We start from the raw sequence: 25,050 nt of genomic DNA, 5'->3' as shown, positions 1-25,050 counted from the left end.
GTGAACCATAAGAGGAGTCAAATGGACGAGTCTATGAATAATATATTAATAGATGGTGTTATTATCAAAGGATTATGTTTATGCCATAAATAATATCATATAACTCATAAATATTATTTTTTTCTTATTTAAAGACAGTTAATATATCATATGATGTCACACTTAAATCCTTTAGACTCTTTTAGGTCTTCCAAATAATAATAATTTTGTAAATTTAAGCAGGTAGGTACATTTAATTATACAAAGTACAACACCATTTGGACTACCAACTTGTTGGTATGATGGTTGATGATTTATGACGCAGTTTATGAATCAAACTAAATTTAAGATAGAAGAACGAGACAGAAATCTGAAAAAAGTAGGAGAGATATCCGTTGATCAATTGTAAAATAAACAAATAAATAAATAAAATTGTGTGATGAAGAGAATTTGGCTTAATATTATGCTGTAAGCATGTGTCAAAACTCATACATACATTTTTTTAGTACAGCCTTCAAATGGGCTGGTGTTCCACACAAACTATAGATACAAACAAACATGACAAGTTTAGAGAGAAATTAAAAAGAAGGGGAAAAAAATTGGGAAAATTCAAAGAATATTTGAGGTTGGAAAAATCTATCTCTCTATTCTCTATCTCTTTTGGAAGTTAAAGGTCTTGATTGCAACAGCAAAAGTGAATGCAAAGAGAACTGCAATGCCAGCAACCACAACAGCAGCAACACCAATGAAGTCATGTTTGATACCATAACTGTCTTCTATGAAAGCTTTCACAGTCTTGTTTTCAGACGGCATAACTTCCAATATATCTCCAAACTGAGATCCAACCAATCCATATAAGGTCCAAGCCACTGGGCATGCCCAATAGTACCATCTCCACCAAATTGGGATGCTCTGTTCAAAATAGAAAACAACATTATTATTATTAATATTAATATTATCATTATCATGCATGTACATGTCTTGAAACCATACCACTTGTGTATGGCTCTATATGCATGCATTTCTCAACGTATTTGATTTATTCAAAAGCAGGGTGGCAAGAAACAACTTACAGGTCTTGAAACAACAAATCCTGAGAAGAGATTCCAAATTGCATAAAATGCAGCAGCCACAATGGAAGCAACATGGTGGTTTGGTGTCACTGCAACACCCATCATGCCGTAGAAGGTGAAGTACAAGAGCGTGAAGTACATGAAAAATAGATACCAAAAGAATTTCTCTGCAGTCCAATCAAATCCGATCATGGCATAAACTATTACACCGTATGTCACCGCTTGAAAAAAGATATAGGGTAGCTCCACCAGAATCTGTGACAAAAAGCACCCAGTTTGTTTGTTGGTTGGTTACTTCACTTGACATAATCAATGAGGTTCAAACAAAAGTACTAGTAACATGTGTCTGTAAAATAAATGAATGAATAAATGATGCTGATGTTGTGTTATGATACCTGTGAAAATGCATAGGGTAAGGCAGAATACATTCCGGCAGCTTTTTCTCTGTAGAAGACAGTCCTTTCAACTGCCACCACTGGCTGTACGGAAGAAGAATTTTGTACTCCAAGGAAAAGAACGGCAGTATACATTGAACCCAGAGCATTCATCAGATCTCCTCTTGTTGAGCTGTGAAAGCACAACAGGAATCAGAACTCTAGTGGAATTCGGAAGTTGTCAAAGCATATATGTATATCATGCGCTTTACTTTTGGAGAGTAATAATAAGATTTTATTTGACTTACTGTTTTCCTCCGAGGTCCCAGAACATAGTTCCAAACATTATGGCTATGAAAGTTGTGAAGAAAAACCTCACAGAAGTGTATGGTGGATTACGCCAATATGACCAACGTTGTTTCCATAAGCAAGCTTGGCATTGAACCAAGAAGGACTGAGAGTATTGAGTAGGGAAATAAAGATCCTTTGAACCGGGAGCAGGCTGTCCCAATTCTTGTATAAGCTGCTTGTTTCTCCTGAAAAGCCATGAAAAACACACTTAAGCATTATGAAAATCAAGAAAACAAACTAGAGTTATTAAATTCTTATCCACTTGCGTTTCCCTACCTATATAGATCAGAGTTCTTGTACAGGTCAGTGAAATCAACACCCAAACTAAGCTCTTGAGCTGTGGTTGTAACTTCCAACATCCAAGTAGCAGGGTTATATCCATCTTTGATTTTGCTCACTCCATCAATGCTCTGGACAGTGGAAATTATTAGGAAAATTTAGTATTTACTGTGAAGAATGATGGTCGTTCTCACTTGATTATTAGAGTATGATCTTACCTCAAAATACTTGATCAGATGACTAGAATGACGTCCCAGTGGCCCGACATATATTTCCTGACCTCCACGCTTCATTAGGAACAGCTGGAATCACACAAAAAGACATCATGTTAGATTCAAGCCTACGTGGGGAGAGAAACCAAGTAAGACACGTCTTCGTTTGTCATTGTTGTCACTGACCTCATCAAATGCTTCAAATATGTCAATGCTGGGCTGATGGATGGTGCACACAACAGTTCTTCCAGTGTCCACAGTGTTTCTGACTGTTCTCATGACAATAGCAGCGGCTCTTGCATCTAGCCCAGAAGTAGGCTCATCCATGAAAATTATGGACGGGTTAGCCACCAATTCAACCGCAATAGTCAGCCTCTTCCGCTGTTCAGTAGAGAGGCCACTCACACCTGGCAATCCAACCAGCGAGTTCCTTAATGGGTTCAGCTCCACCAATTCCATGACTTCCTCAATGAACATCTGCAACCATTTGTCAAATCCAAAAAGTTCCAACAATCAGCCTCTAAGAAGATAAAGCCAGCTATCTTAATGACAAACTTAAGCTTAAAACGCTTTAAAAATTTTCACAAGTCCTTACTAACTAACCTTTCTGGTTTTGGAATCAACACTTGAAGGTAAACGTAGCCATGCTGAGTAGACCAAGGATTCGTAAACAGTAACATGAGGTGAATGAATATCATTTTGCTCACAGTATCCAGAGATACGCGCAAATGTTTCTTGCTTCTTTGGGTACCCAGAAATTTTGATGCTTCCATCAATATATCCACCGGTTTTCCTACCAGCCAGAACATCCATCAACGTAGTCTTACCAGCACCACTTACACCCATTAAAGCTGTGAGAACACCAGGCCTGAATGCACCACTAACACCCTTTAGAAGCACCAGTCTGTCCTCTTGTACCCCTTGCTCCTTCATTTCCTGCAAGTCGAAATCAAGGGAATCAGAAAACAATTCTTTTTTTACTGGCTGAAGAAGTGTTAAAATGGGGACACTGTTAGAAACCCGAATGCTAAATTTATGACACGGAATGTGATTTACCTGTGGCATGTCAACAGAGTAGACGATTTCATCAAAGGTGATAGAATGTGGTTCAAAAGGAAGAACCATTCCCTTTTTCTTTCCATGGCTGGACTCCACAACAGAACCATCTCTTCCTGAACTTTCTGCAAGACATTTGTAAAAAATGTTCAGTGTCTTCGAATATAATACGAATTGATGGTGATAAAGGAGTATGGTTGTCGTTTGTTATTCAATACGAGTGATACATAAGCAGCATTACTCACCTATGCGTGGTAATTCAACTTCTGTGGCACTTGCTTCAGTACTTGGGTCTTCAGCTATAACTGCCTGTGGCTTATCAAATGCTGCATTGACATTCAGAAGCATACATATTAGCAAAACCTTGAATTGAATTTATGAGAGAATTTTAAAGTACAGATAACATGAAAAGTACTCACGGTCAAGGTATTCGAGAGCCAAACCAAACAACACGTTGAAAAGAAGCACGAACCCAACCAGTGCCCCAAAACCTAGCCAATACCAATATGAATCTTTGAAGAACGCGCGAGAGTCCAGATATTCAAGTCCTAAATTGTGGGTAGCCTGTAATTAGATAGGATAAGAAATTAGAATCACACTTTTCTTAACCAAAGAAGCACACAAATTATTAGGTTGTGAGGTCAAGAAATTACGTTGTGCCAGCTGTTTCCAAGAAATTCATTGCCCATCAGAGCGTTCTGCCCATACATTAACGGTGAAATCCAGAAACCCCAAATCCACCATTTTTTAATATCCCCTGTTTCATTGAAAATGGAACGAAGAAGCGTTAGCTTATGTTTTCTCATTATTAGAAATGCAATCACATTTTAATAGCATGCTTGCGTGAATTGAACTTACTCTTTGACAGAATGAAACCGCCCAATGTAAGAAGCGTGAGAACTGCAAAGGATCCAAAGGTATTGGCGACAATCATGTTTCTACCCAGTGCTGCAATGGCTCGGAATAGTGAAGAAGCCATCTGACTGATAAATAATAGGATGAGGTACTGTTTGAAGAGCCTCCCGACATTTGGATCAAATCCAATCACATAGTAGGTCAGGAATACCCAAAGGGCAACCTCCACTATCGTAACGGGAATCTTGAGAATCCACGAAGGAATAGCATATGCCCAAGAGGGAAAAAATAGAAGATCTCGTTGCTTGTAGAAAACTGGAAGCTTAGCAATGGTCATGGAAATCTCAGCCATTCCATTAAACATAACCGTTACTATTGTAAAAAAGATAGCACCAGCATAAACGCCCGCATCATCAAGATTATCATGGTGCATCTCCGTTCGGAAGAACAGTGTCAACGCAATCAACGCCATGATGAAAAGCTGAAAAGCATCAAGAGAAAAACGGTAATTAAAAATGATCATGAACAAGTGTGCAGTTTTTCTTGATATGAAACAAGGTAGAATTCAAGCACCAACCTGACATAGCTTGAAGATGTAAACAAATGAATTCCTTTTCATAAGCAAATACTCTCTTGAGAAGTTAGCCTTTAACAGCTCCTTCTTATTGATACCATACTGCTTAGTGGTTAATGCAGCCGGGTGGCTCTTAGTCTTGTCAAATGCAACTGCTAGCTCCTGTCCAAGTTTCCTACCAATATGGAATGATTGAAATGCCTCAGCAAATTGAGTAACGGTCACAAATCTGTATGGTTGATCTCTGCGCACCCAGTACTGTGCTTGATCTTTCTTGGAAGTCACTTCTTGGAGGAAGTCAGCAGCACCTTTCCTCTCGGGACATCTGAAACCCATGGATTCAAAGAAGTCCAGAATATATTCACGAGGGCCATGGTAGACAACTTGGCCGTCGGAGATTAAGATAATGTCATCGAAAAGGTCATAAGTCTCGGGTGCTGGCTGGAGCAAAGATATGACAGCAGTTCCATTTAGAATGTGAACATATTGTCTGAGAGAGCTCACAATCTGAAATGTGGTGGAACTGTCCAACCCTGTGGAGATTTCATCCATGAATAAAGCATTTGCGGGTCCAACCAACATCTCTCCTGTAGTAACACGCTTCCTTTGTCCTCCAGAGATCCCACGCAACATCTCATCCCCCACCATGGTATCAGCACATATATCTAACCCCAGAATCTGAAAAGATAAACAGTGAACGAGTTCAGTATCCTGGCCTTCCTAGCAAGCTCTAGCACATGTCATCACATAATTGAATTGAATCATGTTTGTTTAAGCATTACCTTCATTGTATAATCTGTCACTATGCTTGACTCCTGGCCTGCAGTTGCAGTTGCCTGTTATATCCAAAGATTATAATCAGATACAATCCAAAGATGAAATATATATATTTTGTTTTGGTTTTTCTATTTTACTGAAAAAAGATTAACAAGAGCTTCTTTTGGTGACCTTCATGTAGACATCAAGATCTGGGTCAGGCTTGATATTTGCTGCTTTCTCCCTTCTAGACAGCTCAGATAGCATGTCTGCGTATTCAAAAAAAGTAATGATGATCAGTCATTCTCAGTTAAATTAGATTTTGAAAAGGTTAGTTAGACAGGGGTGGTAAGGAGAAACTAACCATAACGTGATCCAACACCTTGGCACCTTGCTGAGAAAGCCAAGGTTTCCCTCACAGTCATTTCTCCAATGTGAACATCGTGCTGGCTGATGTAAGCAGCGGTTCTCTGGGGTACAAACTCGTTCATTTCGTGCCCATTGTAAGTCACTTTTCCAGATACCTGAACAACACATTGGTATCCATGTTAGTTTTCCTTTCTTTCTTTCTTTCTCTGCCTATATATACAGTAAAGAAATGTGATTAACCTGAAGACTTTTATCAAGTTTTCCTGACAAGGCCAAGAGGAGTGTGGTCTTTCCTGAACTGGGAGGACCCAAAAGCAGTGTCATCCTGCGAGGTTTAATAATCCCGCTGACATCTTTCAGAATAGTGACGTGTTTCTTTCTGCTGGGGATGATATGGAGCGCGTTAAGAAATCCCTGCAAGATCAAATAGAGAAAAACCGTGTTGACAGACTAATTGCAGAAGAAAACAGAACAAAGAAACTCAAAATTACAGGAAGTGGAAGGAGCCATTCAGTACCTCTATGACATTAGTAGCAGAGTTGATAAAAGAGGGTAAAGCTCTACCACCCACAAAAGCCTCTGCCTCGATCTTCAGGTGCTCGTATCGAACTTCAATGGTGGGAATATCGAGTCCAACTCTGTAGAAAGCAGACGTGAAAACAGGAAAAAAATATATATCAAGTTGATACAGAAATATTAGGAAGAGGTAATTCACCTGTCAATACGCTCCCTGAGCTTCAGCAAGAACCTCTCGTTGTCCTCTTCAGCCACTTTGACCAACCTCTCAAGAAGCTTCTGTCTATCTTGGTAGCCAAGATCAGCCACGTCGATTTCGTTGGCAGCTCCATGGGATGCTGTCAGCAGACCTTTCCTGAGACGGTTGTAGGTGGGGAGCTTCTCGAGAGCAGCCCATTTGAGAGCTTCTTCGTCATCTTCTTCCCGTGTAGACCTTGAGAATACCTCCACACTGTTGTTCCTCCAAACCGTTGAACTTCTCGCTCGCATACTGTTACTTGCTCTGTATATATCGCTGCCCTCCATTCTCTCAGATTCTCGCGGTTACCCGCCACACCGCACCACCCTGTTTCTCGTCTTCTTCTTCTTGTTCGAGCTGGTGACGGTACCAGACACCACTGTCTGCGTTGCTTTGTGGTGAAGGTAAAAGAATGAAAGAATATGCAACAAAAAGGAAAGGGAATGCGATTCTTTATCTGAAATGAGTAGTAAGGGAATGGGAAAACCATGTCTCTCTATTTATACTTTTTGACGTCAAAATCAGGCGGCCATCGATGTTCAAAGAGTCAAACCTTGGAATTAAATATTAAATACTGCTAATCATTCACACCAACTTTTTCTTTCTTTCTTCTTTTCTTTTCTTTAATAACAGAGAAAAACATGCCAAACAGTAAATTTTCTGTGACTTTAATAACTGTCACTTTTACAATATCTTAAACAACTGCTAAATGCTCTGAATGTACCACTGTCATCAAAAAACATTACTGCACTAAACACTATTCAACCGTTAATCGCAGGATTAATTAGTATCCAGCTGTAAATATATAAAAAGAAACAGATTTTGTTTATCATGTAAATATATAAATACATGGGATCGTCATTTATTGTTTTAATACAACTAATAAATGCCTGTTCTATTGTTTAAAACGCCCTGTTATTAAATACATATTAAATGTCCTGCTATTTTAATATAGACTAATGACTATAATTTTCATAATTTATTAAATGTTCTATTGTTTATGTCTATTACTTTTGCTGAATAATAAATATTGTTAGTTATTATGATCTTCATCTCTCATTTAAATTCTCTCTGATATATAATACGGCTGCTAATTAGAACATTTTCAGCGCGAGAATAATTGTTTGTAATAATAGCGGCAGCTAAGAATATTAATCACAATTCAGCAAAATAATTGCTAAAAAGAATATAAAGAACAATTCAGCAAAATAATTGCTAAAAAGAATATAAAGAAATGGACATTAAATGAGTTTGGATATGTTTAAAAAAAGTGTAGTCAAAGGTTTGGAGCTTGACCGCTAGCCAGCTTGGGCTGTAAAATATGTATCCAACACAAAAACATTTTATAATTTTTATATTAAATATGATATTTGATAATACTTTTCTTACTATATACTTTTATTTTTCAAAAAAACTATAAAAATTCACTTTTTTTTATGACTATTTTATTATTGTTAGATATATTAAATAAATATAATTGTGTATTCAATCAAACAGTGTATGTTAGAAAAGAAGTCGCAAAAAGAATCTTTTGAGATCTTTTGATAAAAATAGAAAACAATAGTAACAGAATTTCCACTTTTAATTTTAATTTGGTGAAAATAAATGTCTGAAAGAATGGATTTCACGTTTATTGCTTCTGAACCTTCTCCGAAACATTGGCAACTAAAACAATCAAAGCCTTCACACTTGAATTCTAGATTGATAATATATATATACATTGGCCAGCAAAATTGATCAGCTCTTGTGGGCGTGGAAAGGAGGTTTGGACCAATAATTGAACTTCTAGATAGATAGCAGTCGGTTACAGACAGACATGTTACATGAACAGATCTAAGTAAATCATTTTTCTCACGTAATCTAACATGAAGTGAAAAATATACTATATAAAGGCGAGACATAAAATTTATTGCTGGATATGTTTGTTACAGTTTATGTTATGTTCAATTAAACCGTGTTTGGTGAACAGAAATGAGAATGCAGCTGCATTGCTTGTATCATTGTCAACTATTCCTATTAAGAGTGAAACTGGAAACTATCCTTCTTACTCCAAAGCAATGTCAATAGCTTTCATATTAAGAGTGATTATGGATTGAATTTTTTTAAATTAATACAATTTAAATTCAATAAAATATATTGAATTTATAATCTTGTAGAACAAAAAAAGAAAAATAGAAAAATAAAAAATAACTAAGTCAATTACAAATACGTAACTATTACAATCAAACTCAATATACAAGGAAAAACTAATATGCTAATAATAAGATGAATTAAATTTAAAAAATTTCAATTCAATTTAAATTAGATTAAATCTACTTTATCAATTATATTAGATATGGTGAAATTAACCTAATAAATAAAAAAATTAGGTTTATTAAACATAAATTGAATCGACTTGTTAGATATGAGTCCAATTCAACTTGGTTTACTCTAATTTCATATTAATTCAGATTATTCTTTGACTTAAATTGACTCAACTCGAACTTCAATTCGGTTTAATTAGACTTTCTCATTAGTTTAGCTTACTCAACTTGATAGTCAAGCCAAGTTGATTTGCTTCAATCTTTAATTTAAGCCGACTCATCTTGATTCTTCATTCCAGATTGACTTCCTTCAACTTAAGACAACTTCGTTCGATATTTAGTTTGAATTAATTAACTCAACATTCGATCATACTCACTCCACCCAACCTTAAGATTAGACAAACACAATTTAATCCAAAGTGATTCAACTTAATCTTTAATTCGTGCAAACTCAATCTTTTTTACACAACTTTACTTTTGTGTTGAATTAACTTGATCTAGTCCTCAACTAAATGACTCAATTTATATGATCTTAATTTTGGATTTTGAAAATCAACTAAATGGATTGAATTTAAAATTCCAAAAATGTAAATTTAAATTTAAGATAAGTTCATTTAAATGAATTTAAAATATATAAATTTAGATTATTATAGATTATGCAACTTGAATTACTCACCCTTATTTGAGATCAAAGAACTGAATGCAGTTTCTTGATGGGAGTATTCAAAAGCCAAAATTAGTTCCTTTCGTAACATAGTTGGTCACACAATTGACAGTTATTACTACATGCTTTTACAACAAAACTATAGTTTCTTGATTAAGAGAAGACCAATGTCAATTGTGCAGTAGATTAGGAAGAAATTGATTATGGTCAAAGTTTAGCATCACAAGGAAGGAGATGATGATCAAAACCAAGACCATGTAACACATCTGGGTTTAGACTTGAGCTGCACACACTGACTCTTCCCTTGCTAAAAAGTATGCAAAGGTCATAAGCTGTCAATCAGCTAACACCCAGCTCCTCTTGTCGACAGAAAAATGATGCATCAAGTTGTGCTATTTCCAATTGCTCTAGAAATAAAACTGGAATTCCGGATTCAGATGCAACAAATTGTTTCTGCTATACTCAGTTTCAGCTTCCATGAAATCAAACCAATTATTTGACCTTGTCCGCATGGATGCCCTTCTATTTTTGACTTCAGATATTTTCTTACAGTTCTAGATGTCGGTTTTCATCAACAACAAAAAAGCTTGTAAACGTCAGATAAAAGCATATGTGGACTCTTTGCATGAAACACAAATCAGAAGTTGCTAACTTGATAGAGTCTTTCTGCTGATTAGTAGAGATTCAGTTCAATGCTAAGATCAAGTGCATTAAATCAGACAATGACTCCGAATTCGAGATGAAAGATTTTCTTATTTGCTTCAAAGGCAATCTGCACCAACTAACATACTTAGAAACATCCCCAGAAAATTCTTAAGTAGGGTGTCCAAAATGAACTGCCGGATCAGAAACTGGATTCTCACCTCAATGCCACCAGGAAAAAGCCCCATAAGCTGTAAGAAGCATAAAACATAAGCCGAAATTGAAATATGCAAAGCAGATGTAATAAGGATTACAGATTACAGAATATAATCTGTAATCTGCAAAATTGTCTTTATACAGCTCAATTTCATCCTACTGCAGAATTAGCCAACAATTACAGAATATAAATTCTGTTTACAAACTATTTATCACAGACTTACTTTAAGAGCAGGACTATTAACAACCAAACCATGTAATACTCCCATGGACAATTTCTTTAGACTTCAAAACCCCCATCGACAGTTTTACGCATTGCTGCAAATCTTGCATTTACGAATGGACGAAATTACCTGATTGGAGTGCTACACTACGACAGAAAAGGCTCAAAATGGAACCTTTCGTTTGCTGCCAACCTAATCACAACATCAATTGAGCCTCTTGCCGTAGGACCATTCACGGGACTTCAGGGACACACCATTTAAGAGGCGTGTCGAAGCTTCAAAGCATACCATTCTCTGAGAATTTTGACATGTTATGAAATACGTTTTCTAGAATGAACTTTACAAATGAACTTTACAAAATACGTAAAATGTATTATAAAATAAGATTTCTAGAAGGAACTTCCCTTTTTTTATTTTCTCCTCTCAAAACGATAAAAAAAAAAAATAAATAAAGATGTAGTTGCAGACTCGCGCAATGGCGGCGGAGGTGACAGAGGTGACGTGGAGCAACAAAGAGATGTACTTTAGTCTTTTTAGATTTTTATGGAGTGTAAATAATAATCATGAGGCTGCAAGTAGAAAAGGCCTACGATTAATTGTATACAACTAGTTATTGTACCTCGGCCACTACTCTCCCACCCTCACTTTTTGCTTATTTCACCTCCATAGTATTTTTTTTCTCAATATTTTTTAAATACAACCATTTTAATAAGTAATTTATACTATTATGTTTTCACTCCTATTATTTACTCATTTTATTCAATTTGGTCTTTTAATAGAATATTTAATTAAATCTTATAATTTTCAAAAATGAAACAATGTGATAAACTATCTAATTTGTGGTAAAATATTTAACAAAAAAATATTGATAATTTCAATACGAGAATAAAGTAATTTATAATCAACATATTTATAAAATTAATATTTTTAAAATTACTTTTAGAGTATCTTGATAACTCCCCTTTTACATAGAACACTGAGTATAATATGTAATTGTCTGTAAAAACTTGTTTGGAAAATCAGTGCCTTTGTGTGTATTATCCATTATTTTGTGATCAGAATTGGCGTAGGTTTTAGATATTTTTTAGACTACGACAAGAATGATTAATCTGTTCAGCTAAATCTTATCTATGTCTATTTTTTATTTTATTTTTTATCAACCAAGATATTTCTAATCAATAATTAAAGATTAATAATGTTTCAAAACACTCATAATAGTAATATTTGTTGTATAAGTTTATTTCTACACTGAAAATATTGTCCACTTTAGATTAAGTTCTCACGGATTTGTTTTTGATATCAATTTAAAATATTTCTTATCAATAGAAGTATCTTATGTATATATAAACTCATGTTTATTTTTTATTTAAACGTTATGATTTGTCTGTGGATGGTTGTAAAGGGCTTTCACTGTGATGGAGATATGATATGATTGTTGAATAAAATATTTTTAAGGTCAAACCATGTGATCTGAATTTATTAAAGATGTTAGAAGTTGTAACAGTTAAATTTCAATTCTTACGTAATATGTTGACACTTTTCGTAATCAGCGTGAGTTTGATTCCTTTGCCGATGGTTTTTTCTCTTAAGAAAATTTGAGATTGATCTCGTTCATATCAAAGGATGAATCAAGTTTCAAATCCAAAAAACCCAAATAACATTTTGTGCAATTTTTAAATTTTACAACACAATTAAAAAATAATAGGATGTGTTTTATATTAGACTATTAAAATCGATTAAACTAATTTTAAGTTTATTTTTAATCTTTTTTATATTGATGAAGTCTATTCTTATAAAAATATAATCAATTTAAAATATTTAAGTGGGATTAATCTTATTTTATTAATTGATTTTCTAGAATTGAGTTAAGTTCAATTTCTTTCTTTAACATTAATATTAACCCTTTTTTTCTTTTATAATTTCTTTTATATGTGAAACAAGTAAACGTTGAATTAATAGATATTATGTTTTTAAATTCTTTTCATAAATATAAAACTGTTGATGTTAACCTTTTGAAAAGAAAAATTAGTTAAAAAATATTATGTTTAGGTTAAGTATATATTACTTAGGTTTAAAGATATTAAAATAATTCTAACGTTTGTTTCATCTTTTATACCCGTATAATTATCTCTTTGCATTTAATACATTTTTTTCAACTATTATTTATATTAATTCATCGATGTATTAAAGAGAAAGTCAAGTCAATAAAGTTTGCTACAGAGAAGGAAAGCTTACTCCCACTCTTCGTGTGGAACTTTTTTTTCATCTGTTTATTTATTTATATGTTTTTTTAATGATATTAAAAATGTATGAAAGGGTTTATTTAATGTAAATTAAGTAAATGTTAATTTAAATCAATTTTAAAATAAAAATACATACGAAATTAAATCATTTTAATTGAAAAATAAATCTAAAATCAGTGATATATAGATTAGTAGTCATGATTAAAGAATCACAAATTTAACTTAGTTATACTTCACTTCGAATTTATACTATCTCCAACTTAATTTCACAATTTTAATTTAGTTTTATTAAGCATATTTATCCCACACTTTTATTTAAAAAAATGTCATCATACATTTTTAATGTATAACCTTCTATATTTAGACGTAAAATACTTGATAAAATAAGTTCTTTTTACTAGTATATACACTTTATTAAAGACAAATTCTAATAATAATGATTCTCCAAACTTCAAAAAAAATAACTTAGTAGTATATGAAGTCACTTTCAATTAAAAAACTTTCACTAAAGTACACTTAATTAATATACTTTCCTTACATAAGAGTTAATGGCCTCCCAAGCCAAAAATATATCCAAAGATAGGAAATTATCTTAAACCAATCCTTAAAAAAAAGTAATAACTCATAAAACATCCATACTATAAAATTTGATCTTGATGAAAGATTATTTTCAACTCAATTCGTTGAAAAACCAAAGCATATACAAGAACCTAGAAAATATTAGATATAAAATTTATAAAACATAGAAAAAACATATTCTAAAACAATTATAAGTTAAAATTATGATCAATATGAGCACTGTTTTGTCACTATGCACTATTTCACTAATGAAAATGAAAACGATGGAAATTAGTTTCAAAAAGTCGTAAAAAAAATACATTTAGAAACAAATAATTTTGTAAAATGAATAACAACGTCAGAAGTGGATTTTAAACCTAATTTAACTCCACAAAAATGGCTTGTAGTGTGAGGTTTGCATCCACTTATAAACTATGAATCAGTCTTATCTCTAGTCGATAAGGGACGTCCAACACCTCCTCGCCGAGGTATATATCTCAAGCGTGGGATTATACATTTTTAATGGGTGATCCGATAGCGGGTGAAACAATATGTCCAGCAAACAACAAATATAGCTAGGATATACTCGAATCATGACTCTAATACCATGTTAGAAGTGGATTTTAAGTCTAACTTAACTCCACAAAATCGGCTTGTAGGGTGAGGTTTGCACCCATTTATAAACTATGAATTGACCTTATCTCTAGTAGACGAAGGACGTCCAACAAACTAAACAGTTAAAATTTTATTTTATAGTTGGAACTTAAAATTTTTACATTTATTCTTTTTAAAATTGTCACTAGCAGACAGGAAAAATTAATTGATGTATCTTATTAAAGACAAGATTTGTAGGGCCAAACGTAAGAAAATATAAGACAAGGATGGAAATGATAGAAATAATTGTGATAGAAGATTCAATTATGGAATGCTGGTCCTTTTAGTATGCTTCACTAAACTTCAGATAAAACAACTATTTTACCTAATCCTTGTTGGTAAATATTAATAAAGAAAAATGATTTTACTTTTCTTTTACATAACTCTACCTATATTTTCATAGTTCTAAATTAGATTATCTTATTCTGTTTTTATCCCTATTTTGGCAACAATTATCAAGCGAGACCTCATACTATTAAATTATAACGTTTCTTTAAAATTTTAAATTTAAATTTGCTAATTTTAAAAATAAATAAAAAGTATCATTTTTATTACCTGAATATTACGTTGCGTAATTATGGTCTCACTACATGTTAGATTTAGCCATATGTTATGTTAATATCTTAATATTAAGTTTTAAAAATTAAATATGTAAAAAGAACTAAAATTATATATCATATTTAAAATTTAAATGTAACTTAGTTTTATAAGATGGTTTATGAGATGAAATTTACATTTATTTATATATTTAAATTAGTTTTATCACTTGAACAATATATTTCTTTTACATCAATTGTTTAATGCTTCCATAATAAATGAAATAATATACTTAAAAAAGATAAATTCTAAACCATATTTTTATAATAAATTAAGAAATAAACTCTAAATTTAACTCAACTTTATAAAAAAAAATTTAAAAGTAAAATTTACATTGATTCATATATTCTAAATTATATTACTAAGATTTTCAATATTATAAAAATTTAAAAGTAAATAGAAGTGAATATTTTAATATTTATAAGACAATGGAGAAAGTATTGGACGGTAAATACACGAGTCACTTAATTCTAGATTCCGTGTCAAAAACGAAGAGGAGAAATAATCAATGACTCTGTTTTAATGTATCTAGAAGTTGAATGATCCAATCTTTCTACACAAACACTTAATTTTTCAGACCGATGTCATGTTTTTTCAATTCACAAGTCAAAGGTCAAGGGTTTGATTATTCGCTAGTTGCCAATGTTCCGGAAACGAAGAATTACAATAATGCACGTGAAATTTCAACCTTATTTCTACCATTTATTTTCTATAATTTCCTATCTTAGGATATTTTTTGTTGCTGTGTCAATTGTAAGATAAATAACACGATCAATAATTGGAATATTTATTATTCGTTAATTCTTGATTGTGTTAGTTATCAAGTTATAATTTAATTTTTACATGACCATTTAATATCAAATAGGTCATAAAAATATATTTTAATATTAAATCACTTCTTAAATTTTTTATTTAATCATAATAATAATATAGTCCGATAATTGCACGTGTTACATGTTTGAGAGCATAAATATTTTTTTTTAGTTTTTCTGAAACTAAATATCTACCCTCCAACCATAGTCTGATATCTAAAATAAATTTATGACTATCATAAATCTACAGTATTATTTTATTGGTTGACCATGAACTTCTTTTAGTCTTTAGAAAACTCTACTTTTTAATGAATGAATATGCGTATAAATGAAATGTGGTGCGTGACATGAAAAAATATAAATAAATTCAAATGGGATAAAGATTTTTTTTTACCAAGGATATAAATATTATATAAATGCGATTTTTAGAAATTGATATTTAAACAATGTAAGCCTTAGCAGTATACATATTTATGAATAACATAAAGATTACATGGTATAATTTTTGTCTCCTATTTTTACTTTTTTTTTCACATTTTAAATATAAATAATTTGCTCTTAATCTTTTAACATTAGTGATTTTAGCCCAATAGATTAAATTAATACATTAAGAGTTACATGAATGTTGGCTTTTATCACACATCTTAGTATTGTACTAGGATTATTTATTCATTTTAAATTTCTTACAGTTATTCTAATATTGACTTTTGAACTGCTACACGTCATCTTTATTAGGTGTATGAACAAATGAAACGTATGAAATGTCCTCCTCTTTAGGGCAGAGAGATTGGAACTTTCCTTTCAGACTTAGAAATTTTCCTGCTCGTCGTGTCTGTCAGCTAACAACTTTTTATTATCATTATTATTATTTAAAAAGAATATTATAATTTTTATTTGAAGAATATATATACTTTAATTGTATATTATAATTTTTGTTTTTCTGCAGCTATAATTGTATATTGTTAAAATTTATTTTTTATAAGTTGGAAAAACTAGGGAATTGCATTAATTTATTTTTACAAACTCAAGACAATGATTTCTTTCTGGTTTTCCTTACAGTAAACAAAAACAAAAGCAAAAACCGAAGCCTATGATTCTATATTTACGTTTGACTCTTCAAGCGCCGCCTGCTTTTTTCTCATGCATATATAAATAGAGACATGTTTGTGAGGAAGAGAAACCCAAATACTCCTTCATTTTTGATACAAGCTCTTCCATTCTTTTAGCATATAGTTGCAGACGGAAAGAGTAGTGCTTTGATTGGTTTAGCTATATTAGCTTTTTCTACCTTCAAGTAGGAGAAGAAGAAGGGAAAACATGGAGGGAGATATTTACAGAGCAAGTAACAGTTTACGTGCCAGAAGTTCAACAGTTTGGAGGAACAGTGGCGTGGAGGCATTTTCAAGGTCTTCACGTGAAGAGGATGACGAAGAAGCTCTCAAATGGGCTGCTCTCGAGAAGCTCCCCACCTACAACCGTCTCAGGAAAGGGTTGTTGACAGCATCTCATGGAGCTGCAAACGAAATCGATGTTACTGATCTTGGTTTCCAACAGAAACAAAAGCTTCTTGAGAGGTTGGTCAAAGTGGCCGAAGAGGACAACGAGAGGTTCTTGTTGAAGCTCAGGGAGCGTATTGACAGGTATATGATATCACCTCTTCTTCATTATAGTAGTAGGATTTTTGTTGAGTCTCATGTTTTTCACCTTTCGCTTGGTTTGTTATTGTTATAGAGTTGGGCTTGATCTTCCAACCATTGAAGTTCGATACGAGCACTTGAATATTGACGCAGAGGCTTTTGCGGGAAGTAGAGCCCTGCCTTCTTTCATCAACTCTGTTACCAATGTCATAGAGGTAGGGAAGGGCTGAATCTACTGTATATGAGCTTGGTTTCTTTGTTTTCTTTTGTTTTTTCAATTAGTCTCATCATGGTATTTGGTCTTGCAGGGATTTCTTAACTTGCTACATATCGTCCCAAGCAAAAAGAAACACGTTACCATTCTTAAAGATGTCAACGGGATTATTAAACCTCGCAGGATGACACTGCTTTTGGGTCCTCCCAGTTCAGGAAAGACCACACTCCTCTTGGCCTTGTCTGGAAAGCTTGATGAAAGTCTCAAGGTTAAACCACTTCTTTTTAATATATGTATAGGGTAACATTTTTTCTTTAAAAATAAAAGTAGAAAACTAACTGATATCGATACCGATGTGTTGTTGTTCAGGTATCAGGAAAAGTGACTTACAATGGGCATGAACTGAACGAGTTTGTACCCCAGAGAACCGCTGCTTACATCAGCCAGCATGATGTTCACATTGGAGAAATGACTGTGAGGGAAACCTTGGCTTTCTCAGCAAGGTGCCAAGGTGTTGGATCACGTTATGGTTAGTTTCCCTTTACCCTTTACCACCCCTCTCTAACTAACATTTTCAATATCTAATTTAATATATATGCAGCTCAACTGAGAATGACTGATCATCATTACTTTTTTTGAATACGCAGACATGCTATCTGAGTTGTCTAGAAGAGAGAAAGCAGCAAATATCAAGCCTGACCCAGATCTTGATGTCTACATGAAGGTCACCAAAAGAAGCTCTTGTTAATCTTTTTTTCAGTAAAATAGAAAACCGAAAACAAAATATATATATATATATATATATTCAATCTTTGGATTGCATCTGATTATAATCTTTTGATATAACAGGCAACTGCAACTGCAGGCCAGGAGTCTAGCATAGTGACAGATTACACAATGAAGGTAATGCTTAAACAAACATGGTTCAATTTTATTATGTGATGACATGTGCTAGAGCTTGCTAGGAAGGCCAGGATACTGAACTCGTTAACTGTTTATCTTTTTAGATTCTGGGGTTAGATATATGTGCTGATACCATGGTGGGGGATGAGATGTTGCGTGGGATCTCTGGAGGACAAAGGAAGCGTGTTACTACAGGAGAGATGTTGGTTGGACCTGCAAATGCTTTATTCATGGATGAAATCTCCACAGGGTTGGACAGCTCCACCACATTTCAGATTGTGAGCTCTCTCAGACAATATGTTCACATTCTAAATGGAACTGCTGTCATATCTTTGCTCCAGCCAGCACCCGAGACTTATGACCTTTTCGATGACATTATCTTAATCTCCGACGGCCAAGTTGTGTACCATGGCCCTCGTGAATATATTCTGGACTTCTTTGAATCCATGGGTTTCAGATGTCCCGAGAGGAAAGGTGCTGCTGACTTCCTCCAAGAAGTGACTTCCAAGAAAGATCAAGCACAGTACTGGGTGCGCAGAGATCAACCATACAGATTTGTGACCGTTACTCAATTTGCTGAGGCATTTCAATCATTCCATATTGGTAGGAAAATTGGACAGGAGCTTGCAGTTCCATTTGACAAGACTAAGAGCCACCCGGCTTCATTGACCACTAAGCGGTTTGGTATCAACAAGACGGAGCTGTTAAAGGCTAACTTCTCAAGGGAGTATTTGCTTATGAAAAGGAATTCATTTGTTTACATCTTCAAGCTATGTCAGGTTGGTGCTTGAATTCTACCTTTTCTCATATCAAGAAAAACTGCACACTGTGGTTCATGATCATTTTTAATTACCGTTTTGCTCCTGATGCTTTTCAGCTTTTCGTCATGGCGTTGATTGCATTGACGCTGTTCTTCCGAACGGAGATGCACCATGATGATCTTGATGATGCGGGTGTTTATGCTGGTGCTATCTTTTTTACAATAATGACGGTTATGTTTAATGGAATGGCTGATATTTCGATGACCATTGCTAAGCTTCCTGTTTTCTACAAGCAACGGAATCTTCTATTTTATCCCTCTTGGGCATATGCCATTCCTTCGTGGATTCTCAAGATTCCCGTTACATTAGCGGAGGTTTCTGTTTGGGTATTCCTGACCTACTACGTTATTGGATTTGATCCAAATGTTGGGAGGTACAGAAACTTCTTTCATCAGTTTGGAGCACGTGAATATTGCAGGTTTTAGTTGGTTGCATGTTGCTTATAATGTGTGTTATTGGATTTTATGCAGGTTCTTCAAGCAGTTCCTCATTCTATTTTTTATCAGTCAGATGGCTTCTGGATTATTCAGAGCTATTGCAGCACTTGGTAGGAACATGATTGTTGCCAACACATTTGGATCCTTTGCAGTTCTCACGCTTCTGGCATTGGGTGGTTTCATTCTGTCAAAAAGTAAGTTAATCACACAAACACTCGAGTGAAAAATCGAAGCATTTCTATCATAATATGAAAATCTAAGCAATTGCTTCTGTATTTCATTGCCAATGAAACAGGGGATATCAAAAACTGGTGGATTTGGGGTTTCTGGATTTCACCTTTAATGTATGGGCAGAATGCTTTGATGATCAATGAATTTCTCGGAAGCAATTGGCACAACGTAATTTCTTGAACTAACAACTTTACAATGTGTATACTTTTGTTAAGAAAGGCGCGATTCTAAGTTCTTTTCTCTCTGATTACAGGCTACCTACGATTTAGGAGTTGCATATTTGGACTCTCGTGCATTCTTCACAGAATCGTATTGGTATTGGATAGGCTTCGGGGGATTGGTTGGATTTGTGCTCGTTTTGAACGGGTTGTTTGCTTTTGCTCTCGAATTCCTTGGCCGTGAGTACTTTTCACATCATTTGTACTTTAAAACTCTTTTGTAAGTGAAAGGTTTTACTAAAAAGAATGCACATGAATTTACAGCATTTGATAAGCCACAAGCATCAATAACTGAAGAAGAACCAGAAGCAAATAATGGAGGAACCGTAGCAGAAGTTGAATTACCACGAAGAGGTGAGCTATGTTTCTTATTGTCACTCATGAATACTCGTTGGTAATCACACTTGATGATTAACATGAATTCGAATTATACCTCAAGTCACTGAACAATTATATTTCAAATGTCCTGCAGAAAGTTCAGGAAGAGATGGTTCTATTGTGGAGTCCAGCCATGGAAAGAAAAAAGGAATGGTTCTTCCTTTTGAACCACATTCTATCACCTTTGATGAAATAGTATACTCTGTTGACATGCCACAGGTACATCACATTCCGTGTTATAGATTTAACCTCTGGGTTTCTATCAGTGTCTCTGTTTTAACACTTCTTTAGCCAGAAAAAACTAGATTTCTAACTTCCTTGATTTCGACTTGCAGGAAATGAAGGATCAAGGTGTACAAGAGGACAGACTGGTGCTTCTGAAGGGTGTTAGTGGTGCATTCAGGCCTGGTGTTCTCACAGCTTTGATGGGTGTAAGTGGTGCTGGTAAGACTACGTTGATGGATGTCCTGGCTGGTAGGAAAACCGGCGGATATATTGATGGAAGCATCAAAATTTCTGGGTACCCTAAGAAGCAAGAAACATTTGCTCGTATCTCTGGATACTGTGAGCAAAATGATATCCATTCACCTCATGTTACTGTTTACGAATCCTTGGTCTACTCGGCCTGGCTACGTTTACCTTCAAGTGTTGATTCCAAAACCAGAAAGGTTAGTTAGTAAGGACTTGTGAAAAATGTTAAAGCGTTTTAAGCTTAAGGTTGTCATTGAGATAGCTGGCTTTATCTTCATAGAAGCTGATTGTTCGAACTTTTTGGATTTGACAAATGGTTGCAGATGTTCATAGACGAAGTCATGGAATTGGTGGAGCTGAACCCCTTAAGGAACTCGCTGGTTGGGTTGCCAGGTGTGAGTGGCCTCTCTACTGAACAGCGGAAGAGGCTGACTATTGCGGTTGAATTGGTGGCTAACCCGTCCATAATTTTCATGGATGAGCCTACCTCTGGGCTAGATGCAAGAGCTGCTGCTATTGTCATGAGAACAGTCAGAAACACTGTGGACACTGGAAGAACTGTTGTGTGCACCATCCATCAGCCCAGCATTGACATATTTGAAGCATTTGATGAGGTGAGTGACGATAATGACAAATGAAGACGTGTCTTACTTGGTATCTCTCCCCCCGTAGGCTTGAATCTAACATGATGTTTTTCTGTGTGATTCCAGCTGTTCCTAATGAAGCGTGGAGGACAGGAAATATATGTCGGGCCACTGGGTCGTCATTCTAGTCATCTGATCAAGTATTTTGAGGTAAGATCATACTCTAATAATCAAATGAGAACGACCATCATTCTTCACAGTAAATACTAAATTTTGCCAATAATTTCCACTGTCCAGAGCATTGATGGAGTGAGCAAAATAAAAGATGGATACAACCCTGCTACTTGGATGTTGGAAGTTACAACCACAGCTCAAGAGCTTAGTTTGGGTGTTGATTTCACTGATCTGTACAAGAACTCTGATCTATATAGGTAAGGAAACGCAAGTGGATAGGAATTTACTAACTCTAGTTTGTTTTCTTGATTTTCATAATGCTTAAGTGTGTTTTTCATGGCTTTTCAGGAGAAACAAGCAGCTTATACAAGAATTGGGTCAGCCTGCTCCCGGTTCAAAGGATCTTCATTTCCCTACTCAATACTCTCAGTCCTTCTTGGTTCAATGCCAAGCTTGCTTATGGAAACAACGTTGGTCATATTGGCGTAATCCACCGTACACTTCTGTGAGGTTTTTCTTCACCACTTTCATAGCCCTGATGTTTGGAACGATGTTTTGGGACCTCGGAGGAAAACAGTAAGTCAAATATTATTGAAATTGAAAGTAATTTATCGTTACTCTTCGAAATTCCACAAAAGTTCTGATTCTTGGGGTGATTTTACAGTTCGACCAGAGGAGACCTGATGAATGCTATAGGTTCAATGTACACTGCTGTTCTCTTCCTTGGAGTACAAAACTCTTCCTCAGTACAGCCTGTGGTTGCAGTTGAAAGGAGTGTCTTTTACAGAGAAAAAGCTGCCGGAATGTATTCTGCCTTACCCTATGCATTTTCACAGGTAACTAACATCATTATTTATTTTACAAACATGAAAAGAAAAGTACTTTAGTTTGCATACATTGATTATGTTAACAAACAAACTGGGTATTTATTGTGACAGATTCTGGTGGAGCTACCCTATATCTTTGCTCAAGCAGTGACATACGGTCTAATAGTTTACGCCATGATCGGATTTGAGTGGACTGCAGAAAAATTCTTCTGGTACCTGTTTTTCATGTACTTCACACTGTTGTACTTCACCTTCTATGGCATGATGGCTGTGGGAGTGACACCGAACCACCACGTTGCTTCCATCGTGGCTGCTGCATTTTATGCAGTTTGGAATCTCTTCTCAGGATTTGTTGTTGCAAGACCTGTAAGTTTTTTGTTGCCACCCAGCTTTTGAATTAATAAAATACTTTGAGAAATGCATGAATATAGACTCAACTATAATGTTTTCTATTTTGAACAGAGCATCCCAATTTGGTGGAGATGGTACTATTGGGCATGCCCAGTGGCTTGGACCTTATATGGATTGATTGGATCTCAGTTTGGAGATTTAACGGAATTCATGTCTGAAGAAGGCATGACTGTCAAAGATTTCATAGAACACAGTTATGGTATCGAACATGACTTCATTGGAGTTGCTGCTGTTGTGGTTGCTGGCATTGCTGTTCTCTTTGCATTTATTTTTGCTGTTGCAATCAAGACCTTTAACTTCCAAAAGAGATAGATTGGAGTCTTCCCGCAACCTGAACGATTCTTTATATTTTCATCTTACCTCTATACTTTATTATACTTGTATTGTATCCATCATATATGCACAATTTTTCAACTTTTAAGGCTTTTCTATGTAAGCAAAAAAGTAAGATAGTACTTGTTTTATCCCATCAATATTATGTACTTTTTGACGCCAAGCTGTAATAATAACTTGTAAGTTCTGAATTTCTATTTCAGTTCTTAAAAGTTGATATTCTTTTAGTTAATACTATCTGCACTTAGATCAGCAATTTAGTATATCAGATATAGAAAATGACAGTTTTTATTACCCTTTTGGATGATTAGTTCACTTCTAAATGAAAAATAATGAAATGATAAAAGAAGATTGACCAATTTTCGTGTACTGTATGAATCTTAAGCAAAAAAACATATGACATGCATCGCTAATCAATCAGAAACCCTTCTACTTCCATAATTAATCAGATATATATTTGAGGATAAGATGGAAAAGAAAAACGAGTTAAGAAAAGTTGTGTAATGTCTTCTAAAAGCAATGTAACTGAATTCTCTTTATGAATTTGCTGTTACACTTCAATTTTAAAGCAATACATGTAATGTAGCATCGTAATCTAAATAACTTCATCAGATGGTGCATGATCCGTGGAATTTTCCTGAATATAGGAGGGATTACAGCAGAGAAGCACAACATAGCTGACAAGAAGATCATTTGAGACACATGCATAAAAGAGTACTGATTTGAAAGCAGTCTTACACTGAGAATATATGTTGAGACACCAACATCTGCTACATTAATATAACTGAAGTTTATTTATCAGGCAAATATTTTCTCTTAGATGTTAACAATTATCAAAATACCAAATTGAGCAGCCAACACCATAGCAGAAGCACCACAAGTTGTCATATCAATTTTGCCAATTCTGGATATTTCTGGAACTAGAACTATGCAGTTATGTTTTTGCTATGCTTCATGAGAAATGTTACTTTAAAACATAAATTTTTACATTCAGATACTATCTTTTCTTACTCTTTATTCTTTTTTTTTTAAATTATAAAAATTCACTCTTTTATAACCATTTTACTGTTATTATGTGTTCAAATATTCTTATTTTTTACTCTGTTTTTCTAGTTTATAAAAATTCAATCTTTTATAAACATTTTACTCTTATTATATGAGTCAAATAAATATAAATGTGTGTTATTTTAACATTACTCATTCGTTATATCTGTTGTTTTATTTTTCTTCCATGTAAATACTTTCTGTTTTACCATTTTATCCTACATAACTAGATTCGGAAAAGTTGTTTTATTTATTCTAAAAAGCCTATTTGAAAAGGTATATATTGTTCTGAAAATAATTATAAATAATTATCCAGAACAAATAATCCAAAAATCAGGTAAACTACTAATTTTTAAAATTAAGGGGTGTAAGAAAAAAAGGTCTCATTATTCAGTGGTGGACTCGTCTTTGGCCCAATAAAAAAATACCCAGCAAATTATAACACGAGTTTAGACTCCGAAACCTTAAAAAGTAAAACCGCCGTTGCCGGGGATCGAACCCGGGTCATCCGCGTGACAGGCGGATATACTCACCACTATACTACAACGACTTGGTATTGGTATTATAGAAAAGAAATTATATTTATAGGTAAATCATTGGTTAACTGATGTATTTGGCTACTGAAATGAATGAATAAAGTGGGTTGGACAATCGGCAAAATTTAAGCACTCTGTCTACCATTTTGCCATGTTTGGCGAAAGGAATAGTAAAGCACGTTGAGTTGTTTTTTGGTCTCTAATCTCTTTTTAGGTTTTAGGTTTTTTTTTCCTCTGGTCTGCTCTGTAATCATCTTCAATTACTAAACCATTTACGTTTGCTTTT

General features: G+C 34.2%; 2 protein-coding genes, 1 long non-coding RNA gene and 1 other non-coding gene across 4 annotated transcripts; 1 reads left to right on the top strand and 3 right to left on the bottom strand.

Annotated features, from left to right (window-relative positions):
• Nucleotides 1-374: 374 nt before the first annotated feature.
• LOC148196839 (pleiotropic drug resistance protein 1-like) lies at nucleotides 375-7,111 on the bottom strand. Its single transcript, XM_088093043.1, has 20 exons — nucleotides 6,594-7,111; nucleotides 6,396-6,516; nucleotides 6,119-6,292; nucleotides 5,874-6,033; nucleotides 5,702-5,778; nucleotides 5,536-5,589; nucleotides 4,757-5,431; nucleotides 4,183-4,660; nucleotides 3,978-4,081; nucleotides 3,744-3,888; nucleotides 3,570-3,650; nucleotides 3,325-3,449; nucleotides 2,872-3,204; nucleotides 2,455-2,745; nucleotides 2,275-2,358; nucleotides 2,054-2,187; nucleotides 1,735-1,962; nucleotides 1,448-1,619; nucleotides 1,053-1,307; nucleotides 375-891 (listed from the first exon to the last, which is right to left on the bottom strand). Exons 1-20 carry the CDS (start codon nucleotides 6,917-6,919, stop codon nucleotides 631-633), a joined length of 4,278 nt encoding a protein of 1,425 aa, XP_087949169.1. The 5' UTR covers nucleotides 6,920-7,111; the 3' UTR covers nucleotides 375-630.
• A 2,544-nt stretch (nucleotides 7,112-9,655) lies between these two features.
• Nucleotides 9,656-11,169, bottom strand: LOC148196838 (uncharacterized). The gene is made up of 2 exons (XR_015780215.1): nucleotides 10,463-11,169; nucleotides 9,656-10,371 (listed from the first exon to the last, which is right to left on the bottom strand). It is a non-coding gene; the product is annotated as an uncharacterized LOC148196838 (long non-coding RNA).
• Nucleotides 11,170-16,726: 5,557 nt separating this feature from the next.
• Nucleotides 16,727-23,381, top strand: LOC124834619 (pleiotropic drug resistance protein 1-like). Its single transcript, XM_047309339.2, has 21 exons — nucleotides 16,727-17,185; nucleotides 17,277-17,397; nucleotides 17,491-17,664; nucleotides 17,766-17,925; nucleotides 18,044-18,120; nucleotides 18,246-18,299; nucleotides 18,404-19,078; nucleotides 19,177-19,493; nucleotides 19,591-19,751; nucleotides 19,853-19,956; nucleotides 20,042-20,186; nucleotides 20,271-20,360; nucleotides 20,479-20,603; nucleotides 20,720-21,052; nucleotides 21,179-21,469; nucleotides 21,566-21,649; nucleotides 21,737-21,870; nucleotides 21,962-22,189; nucleotides 22,278-22,449; nucleotides 22,552-22,806; nucleotides 22,903-23,381. Exons 1-21 carry the CDS (start codon nucleotides 16,863-16,865, stop codon nucleotides 23,161-23,163), a joined length of 4,284 nt encoding a protein of 1,427 aa, XP_047165295.2. The 5' UTR covers nucleotides 16,727-16,862; the 3' UTR covers nucleotides 23,164-23,381.
• Nucleotides 23,382-24,706: 1,325 nt separating this feature from the next.
• TRNAD-GUC (transfer RNA aspartic acid (anticodon GUC)) lies at nucleotides 24,707-24,778 on the bottom strand. Its single transcript has one exon. It is a non-coding gene; the product is annotated as a tRNA-Asp (tRNA).
• Between the last annotated feature and the right edge of the window lie 272 nt (nucleotides 24,779-25,050).

This window comes from Vigna umbellata, chromosome 6 (assembly GCF_029865625.1).
Source record: "Vigna umbellata cultivar VRB3 chromosome 6, Vumbellata_1.0, whole genome shotgun sequence".
NCBI classification, from domain to species: domain Eukaryota; kingdom Viridiplantae; phylum Streptophyta; class Magnoliopsida; order Fabales; family Fabaceae; genus Vigna; species Vigna umbellata.
Note: the sequence above shows the minus strand (reverse complement) of the source record. Positions and strands in the feature narration are given on the sequence as shown.

Coding starts and splice junctions, on each gene's coding strand:
- LOC124834619 (XM_047309339.2), top strand. CDS start 16,863: ATGGAGGGAGATATTTACAGAGCAAGTAACAGTTTACGTGCCAGAAGT. Junction 20,187..20,270: donor TGCTCTCGAATTCCTTGGCC/GTGAGTACTTTT, acceptor ATGAATTTACAG/CATTTGATAAGCCACAAGCA. Junction 21,871..21,961: donor AAGAACTCTGATCTATATAG/GTAAGGAAACGC, acceptor ATGGCTTTTCAG/GAGAAACAAGCAGCTTATAC.
- LOC148196839 (XM_088093043.1), bottom strand. CDS start 6,919: ATGGAGGGCAGCGATATATACAGAGCAAGTAACAGTATGCGAGCGAGA. Junction 4,082..4,182: donor CGGTTTCATTCTGTCAAAGA/GTAAGTTCAATT, acceptor TCAATGAAACAG/GGGATATTAAAAAATGGTGG. Junction 1,620..1,734: donor TGGGACCTCGGAGGAAAACA/GTAAGTCAAATA, acceptor GTGCTTTCACAG/CTCAACAAGAGGAGATCTGA.